The 18,921-nt window shown below is 39.3% G+C and overlaps 1 protein-coding gene across 2 annotated transcripts in view; it reads right to left on the bottom strand.

Annotated features, from left to right (window-relative positions):
• PLPP1 (phospholipid phosphatase 1) overlaps positions 1-18,921 on the bottom strand; it is a 73,794-nt gene that overhangs the window by 40,314 nt on the left and 14,559 nt on the right. Inside the window, exon 2 of one of the 2 annotated variants that reach the window (XM_067316194.1) lies at positions 2,871-3,022. In XM_067316194.1, coding sequence (XP_067172295.1) covers positions 2,871-3,022 — 152 coding nt within the window. Of the gene's footprint in view, positions 1-2,870; positions 3,023-17,014; positions 17,170-18,921 lie in introns of both variants that reach the window. The other variant, XM_067316193.1, reaches the window with a different exon arrangement.

Genomic DNA, 18,921 nt, shown 5'->3' with positions numbered 1-18,921 from the left:
ACAAAATTTCAGCCTTACAAACAGGTATACCCAAACAGGTTAGATTATCAACCAGCCAGCCCCATCTTTGGGGGAAAGGCTCAACTCATGCAGGTAATCAGATAGGTGAGGGACTGTATGCACATATGCAAAAATGACCTTAAAAAAAAAAAAATCCTGTAAATAGCAAGTGATGGCTCATTCTGTCTCAGATTAATTTTTTCCTGATGCAGGAAGCAGCAGGGAGAGAATGAAGTTTCCATGATCCTAGAGAAGTACAGCTTGCATGAACGAAAATGCATTAGACATTCTGACACACTGGGCAAAGCAGCTTTCAGTAGCTTTGCAGTTCTAAGGCAAATGAACAATCTAATCAGGTGCGTGACAAGTTCTGCGCTTTGCACTATACCAAAAGCACTGAAGCTGAGAAACCTAAGTTTTAGATAAAATAGAGGTGGTAAGATCTACTATGAAATCTATCTATGCCAGAGAGTAACTTCTAATGAGCACAGCTGAAGAAAACTAATCACAGCCTTGATAACATACTGTAGATAAAGAATCCCTTTTAACACTGCTGTGAAATTTGAAAGATGATTATATGCCATTCTCACCCTCACCTATTGCCAGAATTAGAGAGCAGAAGATAGAGTGGTGAGCATGAGTAGATTAAGGATTGTTCTTAAAGCAGATAATAATCCAAATTTCTACGTCAGAGAGCCTTTGTCTTAATTCACTCACTGACCACAGATGAAGTGCTCTCCCAGCACTTAGATAAGTCTGATGTATAATGAATTAGAATTCCTTTCAATTTATTCCTTTTAATTTAAATTGTTCTTCATATTACTGATGGTGATTATCAAGAGAAAGAATGTAGCCAGTATGTGCTTTCATCAATAGTTACAAGCATCACGAACTAAGATGGCCATGATTCTACTCTCATCTCAGTTGAAGTGATAATGGGGGGGGGGGGGGGAAGACTTCAAATGGAGCCACCTCACTGGATCCAAACATTAGAGTAGTTATCCTTTGTTTAATTTGTTAAGCATTCAGGAAGAAACACCAACATTTCCTTTTACCACTTGATTTTAAAGCAATCTTACCAGAAAAGCCAGATTTCATTACTAAAAGAAGGTACCTGAAGTTACAAAAACAGTTAGTTAAGTGTTTATATGAGTTCACATGAAGATTGGACAAATTCAAAGGAGAGAAATCCATCAAAAGTTATTGTATTCACTGAAGCCTTCCCCGACTTGGGAAGCTCCCGAGCTGCAGATAGCTGGTAGGGGCAAACACCACTATTTGCTTGATCCATTCCTATGCTACTCTTTACACATCTGTTTTGACCACTGTTAGAATGGGACACTAAACTAGATTGACCTCAGCTGTGACCAGGATGATTGCTCTTATGTAATATTGACTACTGAAGTTAGTCCAGGGTGAAAAAAGTAGTTCTACCTTAAAACTTACCAATATGCTGTTACAGCCTAGACCATTTGCCAGTTAAACTCAAAAAAAAAATGGAAAAAGCTTTTTTCAACTCCAGAAGTATTTCTGTAAGGATCTTATCTTAAAAATCCAAATGCATGTGCCTGAAATTAAGCAGGAGTCATGCTAATACATACCTCAAGCTTCCTGCTTCCTATTATGCAAGTCTGTCCTTTGACCATCTACGGCAGTGGCTTATATAGCGGCAATAGGGCCACTGCACTGAAGAGGTTTTAGGTCTAGGACACAGTTAGATGGCAAACCACAGCTCCAGCAAAGCAAGGAAGCAGCAACTAAATATCAGGCAGCCCACTTCCAGTCAGAGGCAAGGAAAAGGCCACAAAACAGTACTGCCAATGGATGGAATACATGGCTAATCGCAGTGACAGTATAAAACAGCAGCCAGAGGTACAGATCTCCCTCAGATCTTCAGAGGGTTTTTGAAAGTTTTTGGAAGGACAGTTTTTCCAAGAAAATGAAGCTAGGCCAAATCACAATTTTGGTTTCTAGTCCCACATTTCGCGGGGGGGGGGGAAGGGAGAGAGATAAATCATTCCATCCAAGAACAAGTATAAGTACAAACTGACCTTAATGTTGGAACCTAGATAAAAATCCATGCCTCTTATACAAGAGAGAGTCAGATGACCATAACATCCCTCCTGATTTTAATCCGTTAGCCGAGGGAAACGGCTGGACAATACTTAGCTTCACATTTAACTGCTCCTTTTTCTGCTTTTAATTCCTGAAGTATACTTGGCTAAATATTTATATACTTTAAAACCTGATTTGGCATAATAAATAATAATAATAAAACCAGTTCTAACTCTGCTCAAGTTGTATCTCTGATGAGCTTAGATGTCAAAGACGTGTGGGCTGAAGCTTCTTAGCACATCAGAAATCCCTGTGGAAGGGTCATTGTTAGACTAAAGCGCAGTTGCACAAGACATAAGACACCCACAGCTAACTAAAGAGGTCCTGCTCTCCTCTCCTCATATGCCTGACTACATGCTCCTGCCGCTTCTTGTAGCGGCAGTGCTGCTTCTCCAGTTTTTTCCATAAGTCATTTCTCTCAGTAACCCAGCAAGGTGGGGAGAGAGGGGAGAGCAATTTTGCACCAGGCTAGGGAATTTCACTGGCTTATCTTGGTTCAGAGGAACCACTAGTGGTGGAAAAAGACAAGGCAGTAGGGGAACCTTCCCTTTTGTCAACAGCAAGCTATTAAGTTCACTCTTAGTGATCCTTTCCAGAACACTATGTCTACTGCTTTAGTACCTACTCTTAGGGCATTATTTGAAAGCCAAGACACTCCAGAATACAGTTTTAGGAAACTGTTTTAACAGGTGGCCCCTCCTCCCTCTTTCCCATCCCCATTGAAATCAAACGCAAGGAAGAAAAGTTTAACTTACAACAATTATACTGAAAGGAACAATTATTCCTGCTAACAACTTATAAGAAATGGTGTCCTCTTTGTATGGATACCGGATGGATTCATCACTACAGAAAACTCCTCTCTGGAAGGGGATACGTCTTGAATTGAGAATTGCAAAAGGCAAGCCAGCTAGCAAAAAGGAATAAAAAATACATTACAGAAGCAATATTTAGACTCCAATGATGATTATACCCCCGCATTTTCAAAGAAAAGTGCATAAAGAGGAGAAGACATGCAGCAATTCAGAAGGCTATGCGCTTTATTTTTCCAATGGCTGCCTTCTTGTCTCTGCAGCTTCTCAGAAAGAGATTGCTGAATCACATACTTGCATGGGGAAGGAGAGCAGGACAGAATTTCTCTCACCTTCACCTACATGTCTGTGGCACATCAAGTATGAAAGCACCCTGAAACCATGACTGGGTGAACCATTTAGTGACAACGACAGAGTTGCTCAGCCTGCCACTACTGCCATTATTGTCCACTATTCCTTTATGTTCCAGTGAGCAGCAGCTGCCCCTTTACACCCTCTCTGGCCAGCTTTACAAATCAGGAGAGAATAAATCGCATTTCACCAAAGCAGAAAAGGGGTGTTCTTTAGGAAGCATGAGTGTAGAGGTGGTTCAGAAAGAGATACAGCAAAGACCAACTCCCCCCCTCCCCCCCCAACCTAACACATGCATGCAATTCCCTTATTTCCACACACACTGGGTAGTTCCTGGAACAATGTGGTCACTGCACATGGCCTACAACCTCAGGGCACAGATTTTATTCCCTTCTCCTCCACCAAAAGAGGAAGTCTTTGGCTCATTTTAAGCTTTATAGAACACATAAGTTTAAGGTGCACAATGGTTTGTGCTATTCTACCTCAGACTTGCAACACTAACTCAAGGAAGTAAGCTGAACAGCAAAGTAAAAAGGAATTCAAAATAGGATATAAATTCCTACAAACAAGTAGAGTCACATTTTTAAGCCCTGCATCCTCCACCCCTGAAACACAAGCAGAGTCTACACAATCTGTGTACAGGGATGAATATTCTAAGAAACAACTGTATGGAAAGGAAGAAAGAAGAGACTGCCAAGAATGTTTAGCAAAAAAGAATGAACATCATCCTTAACTTCAGGATACACAGCCTTGTGGTGTTCAAGTGATTAAGAGCAATTGATTTTGAGCTCAAAATTCAGCAATACCACATACAAAAATGCATACCTATTTACAGTTAGGCAATAAGAGCCATGTACTGGACTCAAACATTCAGTCCCCTTCCTACAGGAACAAAAAGGGAAAGGCTCTTCTACCAGTATGGTATCAGAAGGATACAACTGCCTCCCTTTTTCCTTTCCCCCAGAGGAGGATGTAGTTGTAGTCACAATTCTTTCCTCAGGACTTCAGTGTCAGGGCATAGCCCACCTCTTCCTTTCCATATACATGCCAACCAGCCCCAAACAGGTATCTGTAAGCAAAAGTAGGCATGGGGGGGGGGGGGGGGGGAACACCAAACAAGGAAAAATAGAATAAGCAAGCAGTAGGAGAACTGGGAGGATCACAGTCAGGATTAAAACAATCCAAAACAACAACACTCACAAGCTTAGGAGCCTTTGCAAACCTCTTTCCCTTTTAAACCTCCAAGGACTGTCTTCCAAACTAAGCCTGACTCCTGGACCAGGAATGAATGAGGGATACTGTTGTTCCAAAGATTTGCTACGAATTTTGTTCTTTACATCACACAAAAGTGATGATTGCTTAACCAAAGCTTCAGTCTTAGGCAAGGAAGAATAAATGACAAACTAATAGCTCATATGGTAAAAGTTTCATTGAAGTGGCCTCTTATGAATGTGAAGCAGCACTGATCCACAACCAAGTGGTTAAGGGCTTGTAATAGTGCTCAAGTAGCCCAGCTAAGCACCTTGCATAAAGGATCAAATATGATCTGTGCCGTTATGGTCATAAATCAATAGCATGCAAAACCTCCCCTCTAAAAACAGCATAAGAATTTGGCATGGTTCAGTGGTGGTATTTCCAGTTCCACGTCAAAGGGCCAATTCAGAACCTCTCCAAAGGACTGAAGCATTCAGACACCAGCCAGCTCAGAGCCATGAGCTGTACTCCACAATACAGTGCAAAACTCAACCATTCCTATTAAGAACCTGGAACCCAAGAACAGTTTCTTCTTTCTTGGCAGGGGAAGGGAAGCAAGAGGGTGCACGAAGGGGGCAGTGAGGGAAGTTAAAAATAAAGGAACTTTTCCTTTCTAACAGGAAGAGGAGCAGGGTTTTGAAAAGCTCTGCAGTCCAGCCCTGACTTCTGCCCTCTCCCTGTGCTGGTATTATTGACAGCATATCTATATGGTCAGCTGTTTAGTTTTTAAGCTAGATTAGTTAAGTAGTAGTGCAAATAAAAAAATTTTAAAGCAGTAGTGAGCAGACAGGATGAGGGGGAGTGATTTTTGTCAACATAAATGGTGTTGAACTACAGCCTTACTCTACAGTGAAAAATACTTAAGTGAAAACTTCATCCTTTGTTCTGCACACATACTAACACTAAGATTCAGGACTACTTATTTGAGAAGGATATACTTTTAAGGTCTCCAGAATTAGAGAATGAAGTGTATGCAAAATAAGAGTAATTCTCCAAATTATTTATTTCTTTAGAGTAGGTATTTTTAATTAGCAAGGTGAAGCAGTTGCTTGTTTAAAAAGTAACCTAACTTCAGCATACAGGCACCAGTACTTACTATCCCCACCAGGCCCTGCCACTGGCATCATGTTACTGGCTCCACAACATCCTCTGTAAAGCTCTGTTCTATGAGTAGTGATATTATGGCTTATTCCTCATTTCCTCCTGCCCTCACCCGATTGTTTCAGCTTTCCATGGGGTGGGGGGGAGGCAGAAACAGCCAGCAAGTTTCCAGACTGCTGAACTCTTTTTTGGTGTGCAATTACTGGTTACTACATCAGAAATGCATGATAATGGCATATGGATCCAGGGAATAGAAGTCCCTGATTCAGTGGATGACAAGGTGTGCCCTAAGCAGATTTGCAAGCAGCTACTTGAAATGCATGCTCACTCTTCAGCAATATTCAGATTATTATGCTGGAAAACAGAGTCTGGAATTACTTGCAGTACCTTCATATATCAAGATCATGCAATCAGAATAGCTAAGCAAGCAGTCCAAGGTCTGTGTTTGTTTTGTTTTTTAAGCAAATAAGAATGAGCTGAAATAAGTTAAGAGAATGCATTCTCTTTCATAATTTGTTTCCATCTCATTTATTCTATTTGAAACCAATACCACTTTGCTCTAACCTCTAAAAGGAAAAAAAAAAAGAAATGAAAAACAATATTTACAGGCTCACTATCCAGTACACCTTTAACTTTTTCCACCTGCTTTACTGTTTTTTCATTCTCCAATACATAATTTCCAGCATTTTTAGGATTTGAGAGTTGTTGTTCTTTATCTTCCTAATATTCTCACAACCCTTTTTAGATCAAAAGGCAGTATCTTTGTATTGTCTGAGCTAAAAACCCTACACTGCTGGCTACTACCTCCAGTAATAAAGTAGATTACAGCCTGTTTTCAGAGAAGAACTATGGCCTCACTGTCCAAGATGCATCTTCATCTGGTTAGTCTTCCACAGACTAGACTACTCTCTGGGTCTACCAAAACTATGAACAGCATGGTTAAAGAACTTCCATTTCTCTCTGGAAACAAGCAAGTTTTGAATAATCAGCTTAAAAAACAACCCACCCCCCCACCCACCCCCACACACAACCATAACATAAGGAAGGATTCTTACTTCTGACCTTCTTGGAATACAACTCTTTAAAGCAGTATCATTGAGAGAAAATAAAGTATTATGCTATTGCTTGTGTCTAGCAGGGTAGGAGTGGCCTACTGAAATACCAGCATTGGATATGAAACTATAGGATGAATTTGTTCCAGAGAGCTTGGAGGAAAATATTAAGTCTATACCTGAAGATCACCTAACTGATTGGTATTATTCCCAATACTAAGACCACCTTATAAACAGTTCACAGAAGTCATAACCAGCAAAGCAAACTTGAATATGCCAGTTGCAAAACTGAATACAGCATGGTAAACGTGATCCAAGACTTAGGTTAGAAAGCATGATTTCATTGAGGCAGTCTGACAAGTTCTAGATATCTACATGGCTGGAAGTAAAACAGCTCATTGGAAGAGGTGTGTGCACTTCAATGTAACACTGCTAAAAAAGCCTATACAGTTAAATTAAGTGTTCTTCAGTTTCCCCCAACTGCTTTACAGATTTAAAGAGTAATTCCACTCGTCATTTCTTGCCTTATTTCAGTAGTGAAATGTCCTAAGCGACAATAAGACCTGCTCTATGAATACTTGAAACAAAAGTTTTAAGTTCTAGAACTTCTAAATTACATCCTTTCTTATTTACCATTTGCTCAATCCAAGGAAGCTGACAGCCAGGAAGGCCATGAGCTCCGTACTAGCTTTTGATGTCTTTCTGATGAAAGAAATCCTGAATGTAAGTGCCTACTATCCCTTAGAACATGCATCATACAGTGGGTCTAATTTACTAATTTTAAATGCACATAGATTGGCTTAACTGTTAATTTTATTTATTTTTTTTTTAAAGGGGGGGGAAGGGAAGGAAAAGTTACACAGAGAAGCAGCAATTCATATGGTTTCTGTCAAGCACAGCCATAAAGGAAAGCTACAATACTTTTTTTTTTTAATGAATCAGCAAGTTTTTTTAATATATATGTAAAAAAAAAAAAAGGCTTAACTTTGAAGTTCACATTCAAGTATTTCAAATATATATCTTAAGTATTTTCTGCAGTGCATGCACCTACCCATCTCCCCACGAGATAATACAGTCAAGGAGAGAGTACACAAACAGTTTGGCTTTTTCATTAGTATGAGCGGGGAAAAATGCAAGCAGAAGTACTAAGATAAGTGATGAAAGATGCAAAGCCTCCAGTCATAGCAGCAACCCTAACTTTGTACTAGGTACGTTACTTACTTTTACCCTGAAAGATATGACAATTTCAGAAGGCAGCACTGTAGCAGATTTCCTGTGATACCCAGCGCTATTGTGTAGGAGGTATCGCTGCAAATCTCAAGTCATATTTGTCTTCATAATGGTACAGTCGTCATTAGTGTTAAACTCAAACTCCAGGTACAGTTGGAGAACAAGTCTTAACAGTGGTACAGGGATTTTATACCTCCTAGCCAGAAGACTTATCCACATAAAGTCAAAGTAGTTTCTCTTAAAGAAAAGTAGCAAGGATATGCAACAGCTGATTAGTGGGCAAAAGAAAAATCCCATACTCACCTTGCATGATCAGTCACATGTTGCCCCCCTACAAATTAAAAGGAAAAGTTTTTTCTTCTACAAATAGCCATTTTCCCCTAAACAGGCTACAATTTCAGAGGGCAAAATCTGGAGCATCAAAAAGGAGAATCAGATTTGTATATACAAGTGTTAAACAAACAAACCACAACACTAGTGAAGTGGAGTGAAGGAGGCAGAGGGTCATTAAAAACTCAGTATTAAGTACTTCCCATACAATAATACCAAAAAAACACCCCTGATGTGAATCCCAAGTTAGGTTCACTTGTGATCCCAAGTGAACTGTAACAAGGTGAAGAAGCTGCCTAAAGGGATGATGAGAGCAGGTATGTTAAGAGAAGAATTATAAGGCTGGAGAAAAAAAAAAAAAGTTACCAGTGGGGTAATCCCTAGGATCAGGTCACCAAGCTAACTTTATCCAGTGCATATTCATTAGTGATTCTGGCATAACTGGAAGACATACTGCTGACAAAGCAGGCAATTTCTTGACACAGTGGAAGAACAGGGTCGTCCAGTTCTTCCTGCAAAACAACCCTAAAGACTGAGGCACGAGAACAGATGGAGGTTTGTGTATTGTTAAGTTCAGAGTCATGCACTTGGAGGTTAAACTCCTCAGATGAGCTGGGATCTTGTCAGTTCAAAAATAGATCAGGAGAGGGGAAAAACCACAAAATAGTTGATTTCCTATATTTATTGTACAGTAATATAACGCATCCATTAGACAAGCCTTTTTCAGAGGCATTAGTATTTTTAGTCAACTTAAGAATAAAGGCACTGACAAGAATTTCTTCCAAAACAGCATTCAACCAGAATCTGCAAACACATTCTGTTTGAACTCATCTGTCAAATGACAAACAGAGAAAGACTACTAAGGTACATTCATCTTATCCCACAAGAACTAGAAAAACTGAGTTTTGCAGTTTAGCATGACAGAAGGGCTGTAAATCAACTAGCTACGTAGGTAGTAGATACCAAAAAGAGCAATACTCATCCAAGAAGAAGCATTAAACAGCCACAGATACAGCTGTTAATTGAAGCTATTCCTAACAAGATATATAGGCCTCTGAAACAGCCTTCCAGTCAGAATACAGAAGGTAGAAATACAAGTACTTTCATTCATTGATGAGGCTAAAATTAAAAAGCTGCATAGCATGGTTTTCCAATAGCCTGACTCAGTCTAATGCACTGTACTTCTTCACAAGCTTTTGCAATTTCTGACTGATATTTTAATTTTTCTGCAAATACCATGTACAGCGCACAGTCTATTTCTTTCGCAGTTCCTAACCTTGATTAGGTTTCTTCATTGCTACTGGGCATGACATTGATCTCGTCATGGAACTAAAAACTGATCATAACCACTCAGGTTGTGAGAAAGAGTATCTTATGCACAACCTTTGAGTCGCACCTCCTACCTTCCCCACAAAAGACATCACTTGACATTTGTCTACACTGAATTTCACTTGCCATGTTATCGTCCAGTCTCAGTCATATCAGGTTCTCTGCAATCTTCATAGCCATCCTATATCTTTACCGGTCTGAATAACCAACTTCATTATCTCACTGTACACACTCTCATCCAGGGCATTTTTGACTATACTAAATAGTGCAGACTCCTGGGGAACTTTATTTGTTACCTTCTTCTCCTGTGAGAGCTGGAGAGCATTTACTTCATACATTTCAATTAACCATTTATACAAGATTCTCCTTCTAATTCCATGATTTAGTTTGCTAAGATTTTAGTGAGGTAATCATTTGAAACTACAGATCTAAATAATGAGTTTTTTTAAATGTTGTTTTAGTTTGGAAACTCCCATCTTCCTCCTGGTCTCATTTCCCACCATTACTCATCAGCCACTGACACAGACCTTCATTCTAGAAGAAAAGTAGTGTATTAGAGAGATTAGGAGGAGCAGAGAAGTGACGGACACCAGGAAACAGTGGATATGTTTCATACAAAATAGCTTTATACATCTATCCTCAAACAGTGGGTAGCAATATTTTTTCCTCCAGAGTTTAGAAATATAGGTTAAAAGACCTTCCTATCCTTTCTCCTAGCTCTTCAGAAAAAGCCACCACCACTTTCATTTATCTAATGCCAGCTCCATTAGTGTAGAGGGACTTAGACTAGAGGGGAAGGAGAAAAACACAAACAAAGAAACCACATACCCCCCGAACTTCTTATGCCAAAAAAAAACCCAAAAAAACACAAAACACACACACCCAAAGCATAAGTAGTATTTTAAGATTTAAAATCTCCTTTCATCAGAAAGCAAAGACAAAAAGCACAAATTCACATTTCCCCTGCCTCTTCTGTAGGGGTTCATTAATTGCATCAGCAAAAATATCTATAGTATTCACTTGTACACGACCAGGAATCCTGTCTGGAAACAAGTATTCTATAACACCTTGTTTGGAACTTGTAGAAGCTGAGCATTGCCCTGTGTAAGAGCTCACATTCTGTGAGGGCTGGTTATGGTAACATACAGCTCTTTGCAGATGAGAGTCAGACTTTAGCTTCTTCTCCTCAGTATCAGAATAATGTTACTTTCCTTATCTTACAGACCTTTAGAATCCAGGTGTGCATCCAGCAAGAAGTGAGCTTATACCATCACTCCATGGTTCACCAAGATAAACTGCTGCATTTTGTAATTCAACTGTCTCTAAAAGAAATGGGTAAAAACAATCTCTCTGCATAGGTATTTTCCTGATTAAGGAGGAATGGAAAGATTTTCTGTTTCCCTTCCTCTGGGTCACCTGCTAAGGCAGCACAGGAAAGACTCTTCTTCCTTCACCTGCTCTCTCTGTTGCCCATCTGGGGCTTCTGATGCAGTCCCTTCCCCTGCCCTTGCCCCAAGTCTAGGATGTCATTAGCAAGTAATTAGGTGAGAGACTTGAAAAGGAGAAATTCATGCCACAGACTGCTCTTCTGCTTAAATGACAGCCTTTAAATATTTAAATTGCAATTCCCTCTCCCCTCCATTTCCCCCAGCTCCTTTTTATACTTTCGTATACTATGCTAAGTAATCCCTTCAAAAAATAAGAAGGCAAGCTGTCATGGTGGCTTTGAATTAGAGTTATTACCAAGCTTCATTTAGCATTTTAAAAGCCTTTGTTCCAAGTTTCTTCCACTGCCAGGCTACCAACTATTCTACTCAGTTTCTTATACCACACTCCTCATCACTGTATTAGTAAGTACATCCGAAGGGTTAAGAGTTCAAAGGGGGGGGGGGGGAGGGGGGAAGCCCCCACACACCCACAGCATCCAAGTTGAGACTTTTAATAATCAGGCTGCTGCAATTTTATTTATTTTTTTAAATAAACTTTATCTAGTAAGGGTTATTTGTATTACAATTATAAAGTTGGAATCAGTGCTTCTCAGTATTTTTGCTCATCTGATTTCAAATCAAGTTCTTCAACACACTCTTGCCACAGAATGGAGTGAAGCTGGGCCAGAAAGCCGGGTGTAGCTACCGCCATTTCTGAACTTCTATCCCCCACAGCCCTGCTCTCACCCAAGGATTACTCATCAGTTTAACCAAAGTGTATTAGCCCTATAAATTAACCCTGCACACAGTATAAACATTATTAATATGCTGGCTTTAAACAGAGTTTGGCCAAACACAAATTAACAGTTTATTCCTTAGAATAATTACAAAAGACTGGGTTCTCAAAAATGATACTCATCTGTATTAGTACAGGCTGGCAAATTAATGTCCAGTAGATGAATTTCATAATCTGGTATAAGATCAACATTGACCCAAAAGATAAATTTAAATTAGTTGCAGAACTATCAGCAAGGGGCAATAAAGTTTTGGCATGACTGCAAACAATGAAGCACGGATCAACCAATACCAGTCTTAAATAGGCTTCATTCCCCTGCTTTATCAGTCTTTACCACAATAGCAGCTACATTTGTTGCTCAAGAAAGGTATGAATTAGCCCAATAGGTGCTTGCTTCCTTAATCAAATAGCTGCTTTTAATCAAAGTTTTTACTTTTGCAAAGCAGATCCTGCTTGTAAAACAGAAAAAAACAATTTTTTTTAAATATTGTCAGAGAAGAAAGCAGTAGATATTACCATTCCTATTACTATTCCTAGGAAAAGTTACAATCAGAACATTTATACATGTGGTAAAAAGAGACATTCCTGTAAACATCAAGCCTAGTATGTAATAGGTTAATTCGTCTTTGTTCCTCTTGGCAGAGGAGCAAAGCTAGCGGCCCTTTAGGGAAGGCATCATGCTACTGAGGACATCAGCCTTTGCCAAATCAAACCAAGACTGTTTTTTAAAGAAGACATGACATGACCACCTAAATGTATTTTTGGATGTCTTGTCTTCAAGGTGGAGAAATTCAAGTTCCACAATCCCTAATACAACTTCCTCCCAAAAAAGTCACAAGCTGCAGAGCTCATCACAGAGAAATGAACTTATTCCAAGGACTATTTACTACTAACACTTTCCCTGTTTATAAGTCAGGAACATCAGCATTTGCATTAATTTGTTTAGTAGCAACAGTTGTGGCCAACTGCTATGTTTCCCAGAAGCAGAATGAGACAGTTTGCCCGAGTTAGAAGTACTGAACCCTAGTCCTCTCATGAATCAGTCCAGCATATAGGAACTCACCTGGGGGTTGCTTCCCTTCAGCTCTCCAACAGAGCAGCCACACCAAGCTCTGGCAGGAAATTACTGAAGCCCTGCTCAGAACCTAGCAAGGGGAGCAGATGAGACCCAAGTTACTCTGTTCCACTCTTGTGATGTGATCAGAAAAATGCCTCAAAGATGCCTCCTTTGCTCTGTTCCTCCTCCCCCCACACCTAACCTTACATCTAGGAGAAGCTGCAAGAGTGTCACCAAAGACAGCAGTTGTAAGAAGCAAGAGGACTGGAGGAAGAGAGAATTGATTTGGAGATGAAGTCACCAGAAAAGGCCATCTGAATAGAACACATGCAAATACACCTGTAAAGGCTCTCTTTGATCTTGCTGCAAGAGAACAGCTCTGACATTCATCCCTCATTTATATTCCTATTTATATTATATAAGAGTTGATCTCATGCACACACAGTTAGGGATCAAAAACACCAAACCAAGTACAGCTTCTTAGAGATTCCTTTTAAAATACTCATCGAGTTGCAACCTATAAGGACATTACTCCATTATCTGGGATGAGTTAAACATGTCATTTCTTTATTCCTCTGAAAAGACCCCTTTGGGGGAGGGGAGGAAGGCAGAAGTATCAGAAAGATCTTCCTAGATATGTGAACCATCAATCATCTCACGGACATGAGCCTCTCATAACAGTGGTCTAAAGAGATTCATTTTTCCAGAATACTATCAAGTCCTACTTGCCTCCTAAGCCTTCAAAAATAGTAATATAAAACAAAAAAACAAACAAAAAACCCCATGCTTTTCATCCAGACACAGGAAATAATTCTGAATTTTGAGCAGTACGATACTATGAAGTGGCACCTGGAAAAGAATCATCCACATGAGCTTGTTTCCCAGAAATTTTCTTTCTTGATAATAAATAGTGATAACAAAGACTTCTAGTCCTAGTTTAATATGGCATAGCTACAAATGGAACTGTGAATTTAAGGAGCAATAGTTTTATATTTTCCTCTTTAGAAGAACACTGCAATTTCTCTAGCCTGTTCTACAATGTCTTCAAATCATTTTATGAGGATTTTAAGATACATAATGTTTAGGCAGCATAGCTTCTTCCACACAAGTTTCTTCCAGACCTCATAGCAACAGAGTATCTATGCCACACTCATTACTGCATGTTTGGGAGGTGGTTGTTTTCTGATGTTTTAGGGTTATGAGGTTGGGGGTGTGTGTGGAAATTATGTCCCACTATGGGCCTACCCCTAACTACTGAACCAAACACGACCTTTTATTATACTGCAACATGTTCAGACCATTTCTTATTGCACTGTGAAGACAGTACAACCCTAGCAAGGGGTATACTCAAAATCCTGAGCATTTCTGCTTACAGTTCACGAGGATTTAGGGGTTAAGGACTAAATAACCAGGTCAGGGACACCCATACACTGTTGAATGCTAAGGGGAAGGGCTATGACTGCTCAACTACTTAAGAGAAACAAAACATATGCACACTTCCCCCTCCACACACACAGCAGATATAGATATGTTACCTTTTGCTTCCCTCAGTTTCCTCCCACAAGTTTTTCTTTCTACTTTGTGATGTGACAAAGCCAAGCTGTAAGTCCTATTTAGGAATAAGTAGGCTGTTCATCTTCTATGATAACAGAACAAAGTTTGCACAAAAGAGCAGTTTATCAGCTCTTATTTGCTTAGTATTAGACTCTATTGTTGGCATCAATTCCTTCATGAAGACACCTGATCTTTTCAGAAGAGTCTTAGGTCACAATAACATTTTGACTAGATATGGAATGATCACAGTTATACTGTTCAATAAGCCTTCATGAGCCAGCTGTGTCCCCATTGAGGATATTGTTTCTGGAACAGACTACTTCTAAAAACTTCAGCTGACTTGGAAAAAGTCTCAAGCCTCCACTAAGTCAGTCCAAAACAAGAACCAGCCTGAATGTCTGATTCTCCTATTCCCAGCCTGATAACTTTCTCCTCCCACTGTGAATAGAGGTAAGGTTGAAGCTACATTCAGCAGAAGTTAAAAAACCTCAGCAATTTGTCCAATGTATAATCTTACACTCTACCCTAAAGTCTAAACTTTCAATAGCCATAAAGGACATTGTATTTCATTGCTGAAACTTGGAAGGGGAGGGAAACGGGATTGTCTAAGGTTCTGAGACGTCTGCAGGCAGTTCTTTAGCCACCTGCAAGAGGGAACAATCATAATTTAAATACTAGTTTCTTTAGAGTCCCAGTGGTTTCAGAAGCAAGATTTCCCTCTCCCCTTTTATACAGAGCATATCATCTTTAGTTTACTTATGACCAGTAGTAACATTCATTATTCTCAGAAAGTGATGTTTTACAAGGAGCTCATTAGTTACAGACCTCATTAGCTCCACAAATTTGAACCCTACCTACCAGGTATCAGATTTGTTGCACTAATAGGCCAACATGTTATTTATAAGGTTTTTAAAACACTCAGCTTGAAGAAAACTGATCTGGATAACATGCACTGTTGTTACAGAACTACAAACTCTTTAGAAATGTTAATTTCTACAACATGGAAGTCCACAAGTTATTGTTACATCTATATAATCTGATTCCCTGCACACAGACAGGCAATACTTTTGTAGGATTCACACAGTGAGTTTTTATCTCAAAAGCAAAATATTAACAACAGACAGGAATTCCTGGCCAGTCTTGTTCCGATCTACAATTTTAGACACCTAGGCAGTTAAATAGGTGTCTGCATCATTCCTTAAAGGTTTATAATTTTATTTAAATAAGTTAACTATAAGAAACCCAGATGTTTCTCCCACATTTTAGATCAGAAAAAAAAAGCACACTCAACTTCAGATTATAGGAGCAGTTACATGAAATCTAAAATTGGAAGATAAGTCAAGCAAATCACAGATTATCTAACTGCAATTGAAATGCCTCTTTAGAGGTCTGAAAGAGTATGGAGAAATGTAGTTGCTAGCTCACCTGTGCACATAACTATTAAGATACACAAGAACCTTTCTGCAGAAAAAGTTTAGTGAAGTCCTGCTGAATATCTGTCAGTATGTATCAAACAGAAATTTCTAACTATTTTCCCCAAAAGTGAAACTTAATACTTAAATGATAACATTTGTTGTGTCTACACTATAAAAGACTAATGCAAACTTTAATAAACAAGTACTTAAGGGAAAGTTAAAGCAACAAAGCATAGAAGTTGCAGAGATTTTCTGTTTACTTGTTTTAAATAGCTGCTTCCATCCTTTAAGCATTAAGTATCCCATCATGAGTAATTCAGCCTGCGAGTCTCTCAGAAGACCAGCAAACATCATGACCATCTTTAGCATGGTTTGGCCAATCACTGCAGACAGATGAGATGTAATTTCAGGTTGACGACTATTCTGAATAGTTAAATCCTGTATCTCTCTAAACCAGTTCATCAAGCCATATGAAAAGCTTGTATAGAAATCAAGCTTAAAATATAGATAAAAACCTCCTGCAGAGTTAAGTTTTTCCTGGTTAAGAAAACAAACAAACAAAAAAACCACAAACAAACAAACACCACCATGTGATACTGAAAACAGTGAGCCCCTTTTGGGCAAGCAACTGAATTTTCAGCCTCTGTATTCTACTCTGAAAGGTTTGAGAAGTCACCATGCTTTTTTTTTTTTTTATACTTGCAAAGTCCCTTGACTCCAAATTAGATTAGTGAATGTCCCTTCCTTGTACTTTCTACAGAAACTAATTACAGGTTTGCATGTTCCACTAAAGCAGAAATTCTAACATCACAAGTGTTTGATTTATTAGACTAACTGTTCTGAACAAGAAATAGGAGTACTTATTTCATCACATTTACAGAAGCAGATAGTATTTCCCCCCCTCCCCCCATTAAATGTAAAAGACTAGGCTAAATATTACACTTAAAAACCTCTCTTTCCGCTCCTCAAAAAAAAAGGGATTAGAGATACTGACAGTTAAGAGATTAGTTCCAGATTTTCTCTGCAAACTGAAAGTAGCAAACTACACCTTTCACATGCATAGCACTGCACAAATACGGCATTTTGTCTTTATAACCTCTCTCACTAGCTGTAATTCATAGTCACAGTGCTGAGCTCTTGGAAGGCAAAGGTTTTACCCCCATCCCCAAAGCTGCCTATATATTAGCTACTTACAGAGAAAATGGGCAGGGTGAACCCCACTGTGTAGAGGACAGTGGATGTGATGGTACTGTCATGGAACGGATACTTGATGCTGTCATCATTACAGAAAAAGCCCCTCTGATACGGTTTTATTTTGGCCAAGTTTAGAACACCAAGGGGTAAGCCAGCTGTTGGGGGAAGGAAAACAAAACAGAGATACATGTTGTTAAATCAAAATTCACTTTTAAACGTGCATGGGGGGAAAGCTACAAAACATGCAAAACTCAGATTTCCCAGGTCAGAGCAAATGAAGTATCATGCAATGCACATGCTTACCAAACCCTTTTTATAGAAGGCTGTCTTCTGCCTCAGAAAATCTGAGGTCACTCACCAAATAGAGAAGTTAAGGAAGTACAGAGTTCATAGTCCTTTCATCAGTAAGGAGAGTTGCCACGCACTGAACCAAGATTATGCCCAAGAAACTGATATGCCACTCACAACTGACTAGCTCTTGAGGGCAGACTGCCTTTTGTGCCCTACTCCTCTCAGCCACCACCACCCCATGACATTGGCTTGTACTCGAATCACTAGCCCTGTTCTGTACACTATAAGGTGGTCAGTGTTTACAGAAAACATTGTTACACACAGACTTTTCAGAGTAAGAAAGTAAAAATTTCATGCAAGTAGTTTTCAATGCAGGTAAAGGGAGCAAGAGAACTTCAGAGACACCAACAGGAAAAATGGACACTTTGAAGAGGACTGCATCTCAAGGTAATGAAAGATTCATTCTTTGAGTTTTATTTACACAGCTTTGGGTTTTTTCTGCATCCAATTAATTACACTGTTAACATCAAAATGGGGACTTAAGGTGCAGAGTACAAGTGATAGATCTCTGAATATACACTAATATATTACCCTATTCCTTCTCTTGGAAGCTGATCTTCATCACACGAAGTCAAGCCCAAAGGAAACCACCAAGACCTCTGAACGTTACATCCAAGCCTGTACTTTATTTCTGTTAAAGCAGAATCAACTGGAGAATAGGTATTTGCAGGAAGAGTGCTCAGGAAACCTGAATTTGACATTTTACTTCTTTTTCGTCCTTTCCTTTCCTCCCCCCAAACAAGTAGTGGATCAACAGTACAATTTAGGAAGTGCTATAATAATTGCAGAAAGCCCAAAATTCAAAACAAAAATTAGACCTTGGTTTAAGACAAGATTAAAAAAGAGCTTTGCATCTTCTCCAGTAATCATGTATCATGCAATTCTTCATATAGATACTCTATATGCAAATACTGAGTGTAAATGACAGCTGCAATTACTGGAGCAGAAGAAATTGCAATTAAGATAGAAACAAGCTACTGTACTCAGAACAATCACATTTCAAAGTTCTTTACCTGATTAGACGTTGCTTTTGTTTTGGCGAAACTTGTTAAGACAACACTATCAGATATTTAAAGGTCTCATGTTAAGTCACATCTTAAGGGGTTTAAGACACTCATTCCTATATACTTCATTAGGAGAAAAGGAATAGCGTGAAACAGCAGGGACAGAGGGATGAATCCTAGCCCCTTATGTGGCTTGGTAAACCACAGTGCAGAAGCCAGTGAAGTAAAGCACAAAACGTGCACTCACAGCTTTGCTAAAGACAGCAACTGAATCAGGTGGCCATGTTCTTTCAGAATCAAGAGCAGCATGAAAACATACTGTCTGCATTCTGAAATTGGACACATGCTCAGCAATACCCCAACCTCCTTACAACCCTTCCAAACTCTTTTCACACAGCCTCCTATGACGTAGACAGGAATTTGTTCCACGAAACATCCGAAATCCGAAGGACTGTCCACGCTTTACCTCAACCACTGGGCACACTGATGCAGCAAAGCACTTCAGCAGATGTTTAACATCTCATATAGTGCTATTGCAATTGAAACTACTCT

Source organism: Apteryx mantelli, chromosome Z (assembly GCF_036417845.1).
Source record: "Apteryx mantelli isolate bAptMan1 chromosome Z, bAptMan1.hap1, whole genome shotgun sequence".
Classification (NCBI taxonomy): domain Eukaryota; kingdom Metazoa; phylum Chordata; class Aves; order Apterygiformes; family Apterygidae; genus Apteryx; species Apteryx mantelli.
Note: the sequence above shows the minus strand (reverse complement) of the source record. Positions and strands in the feature narration are given on the sequence as shown.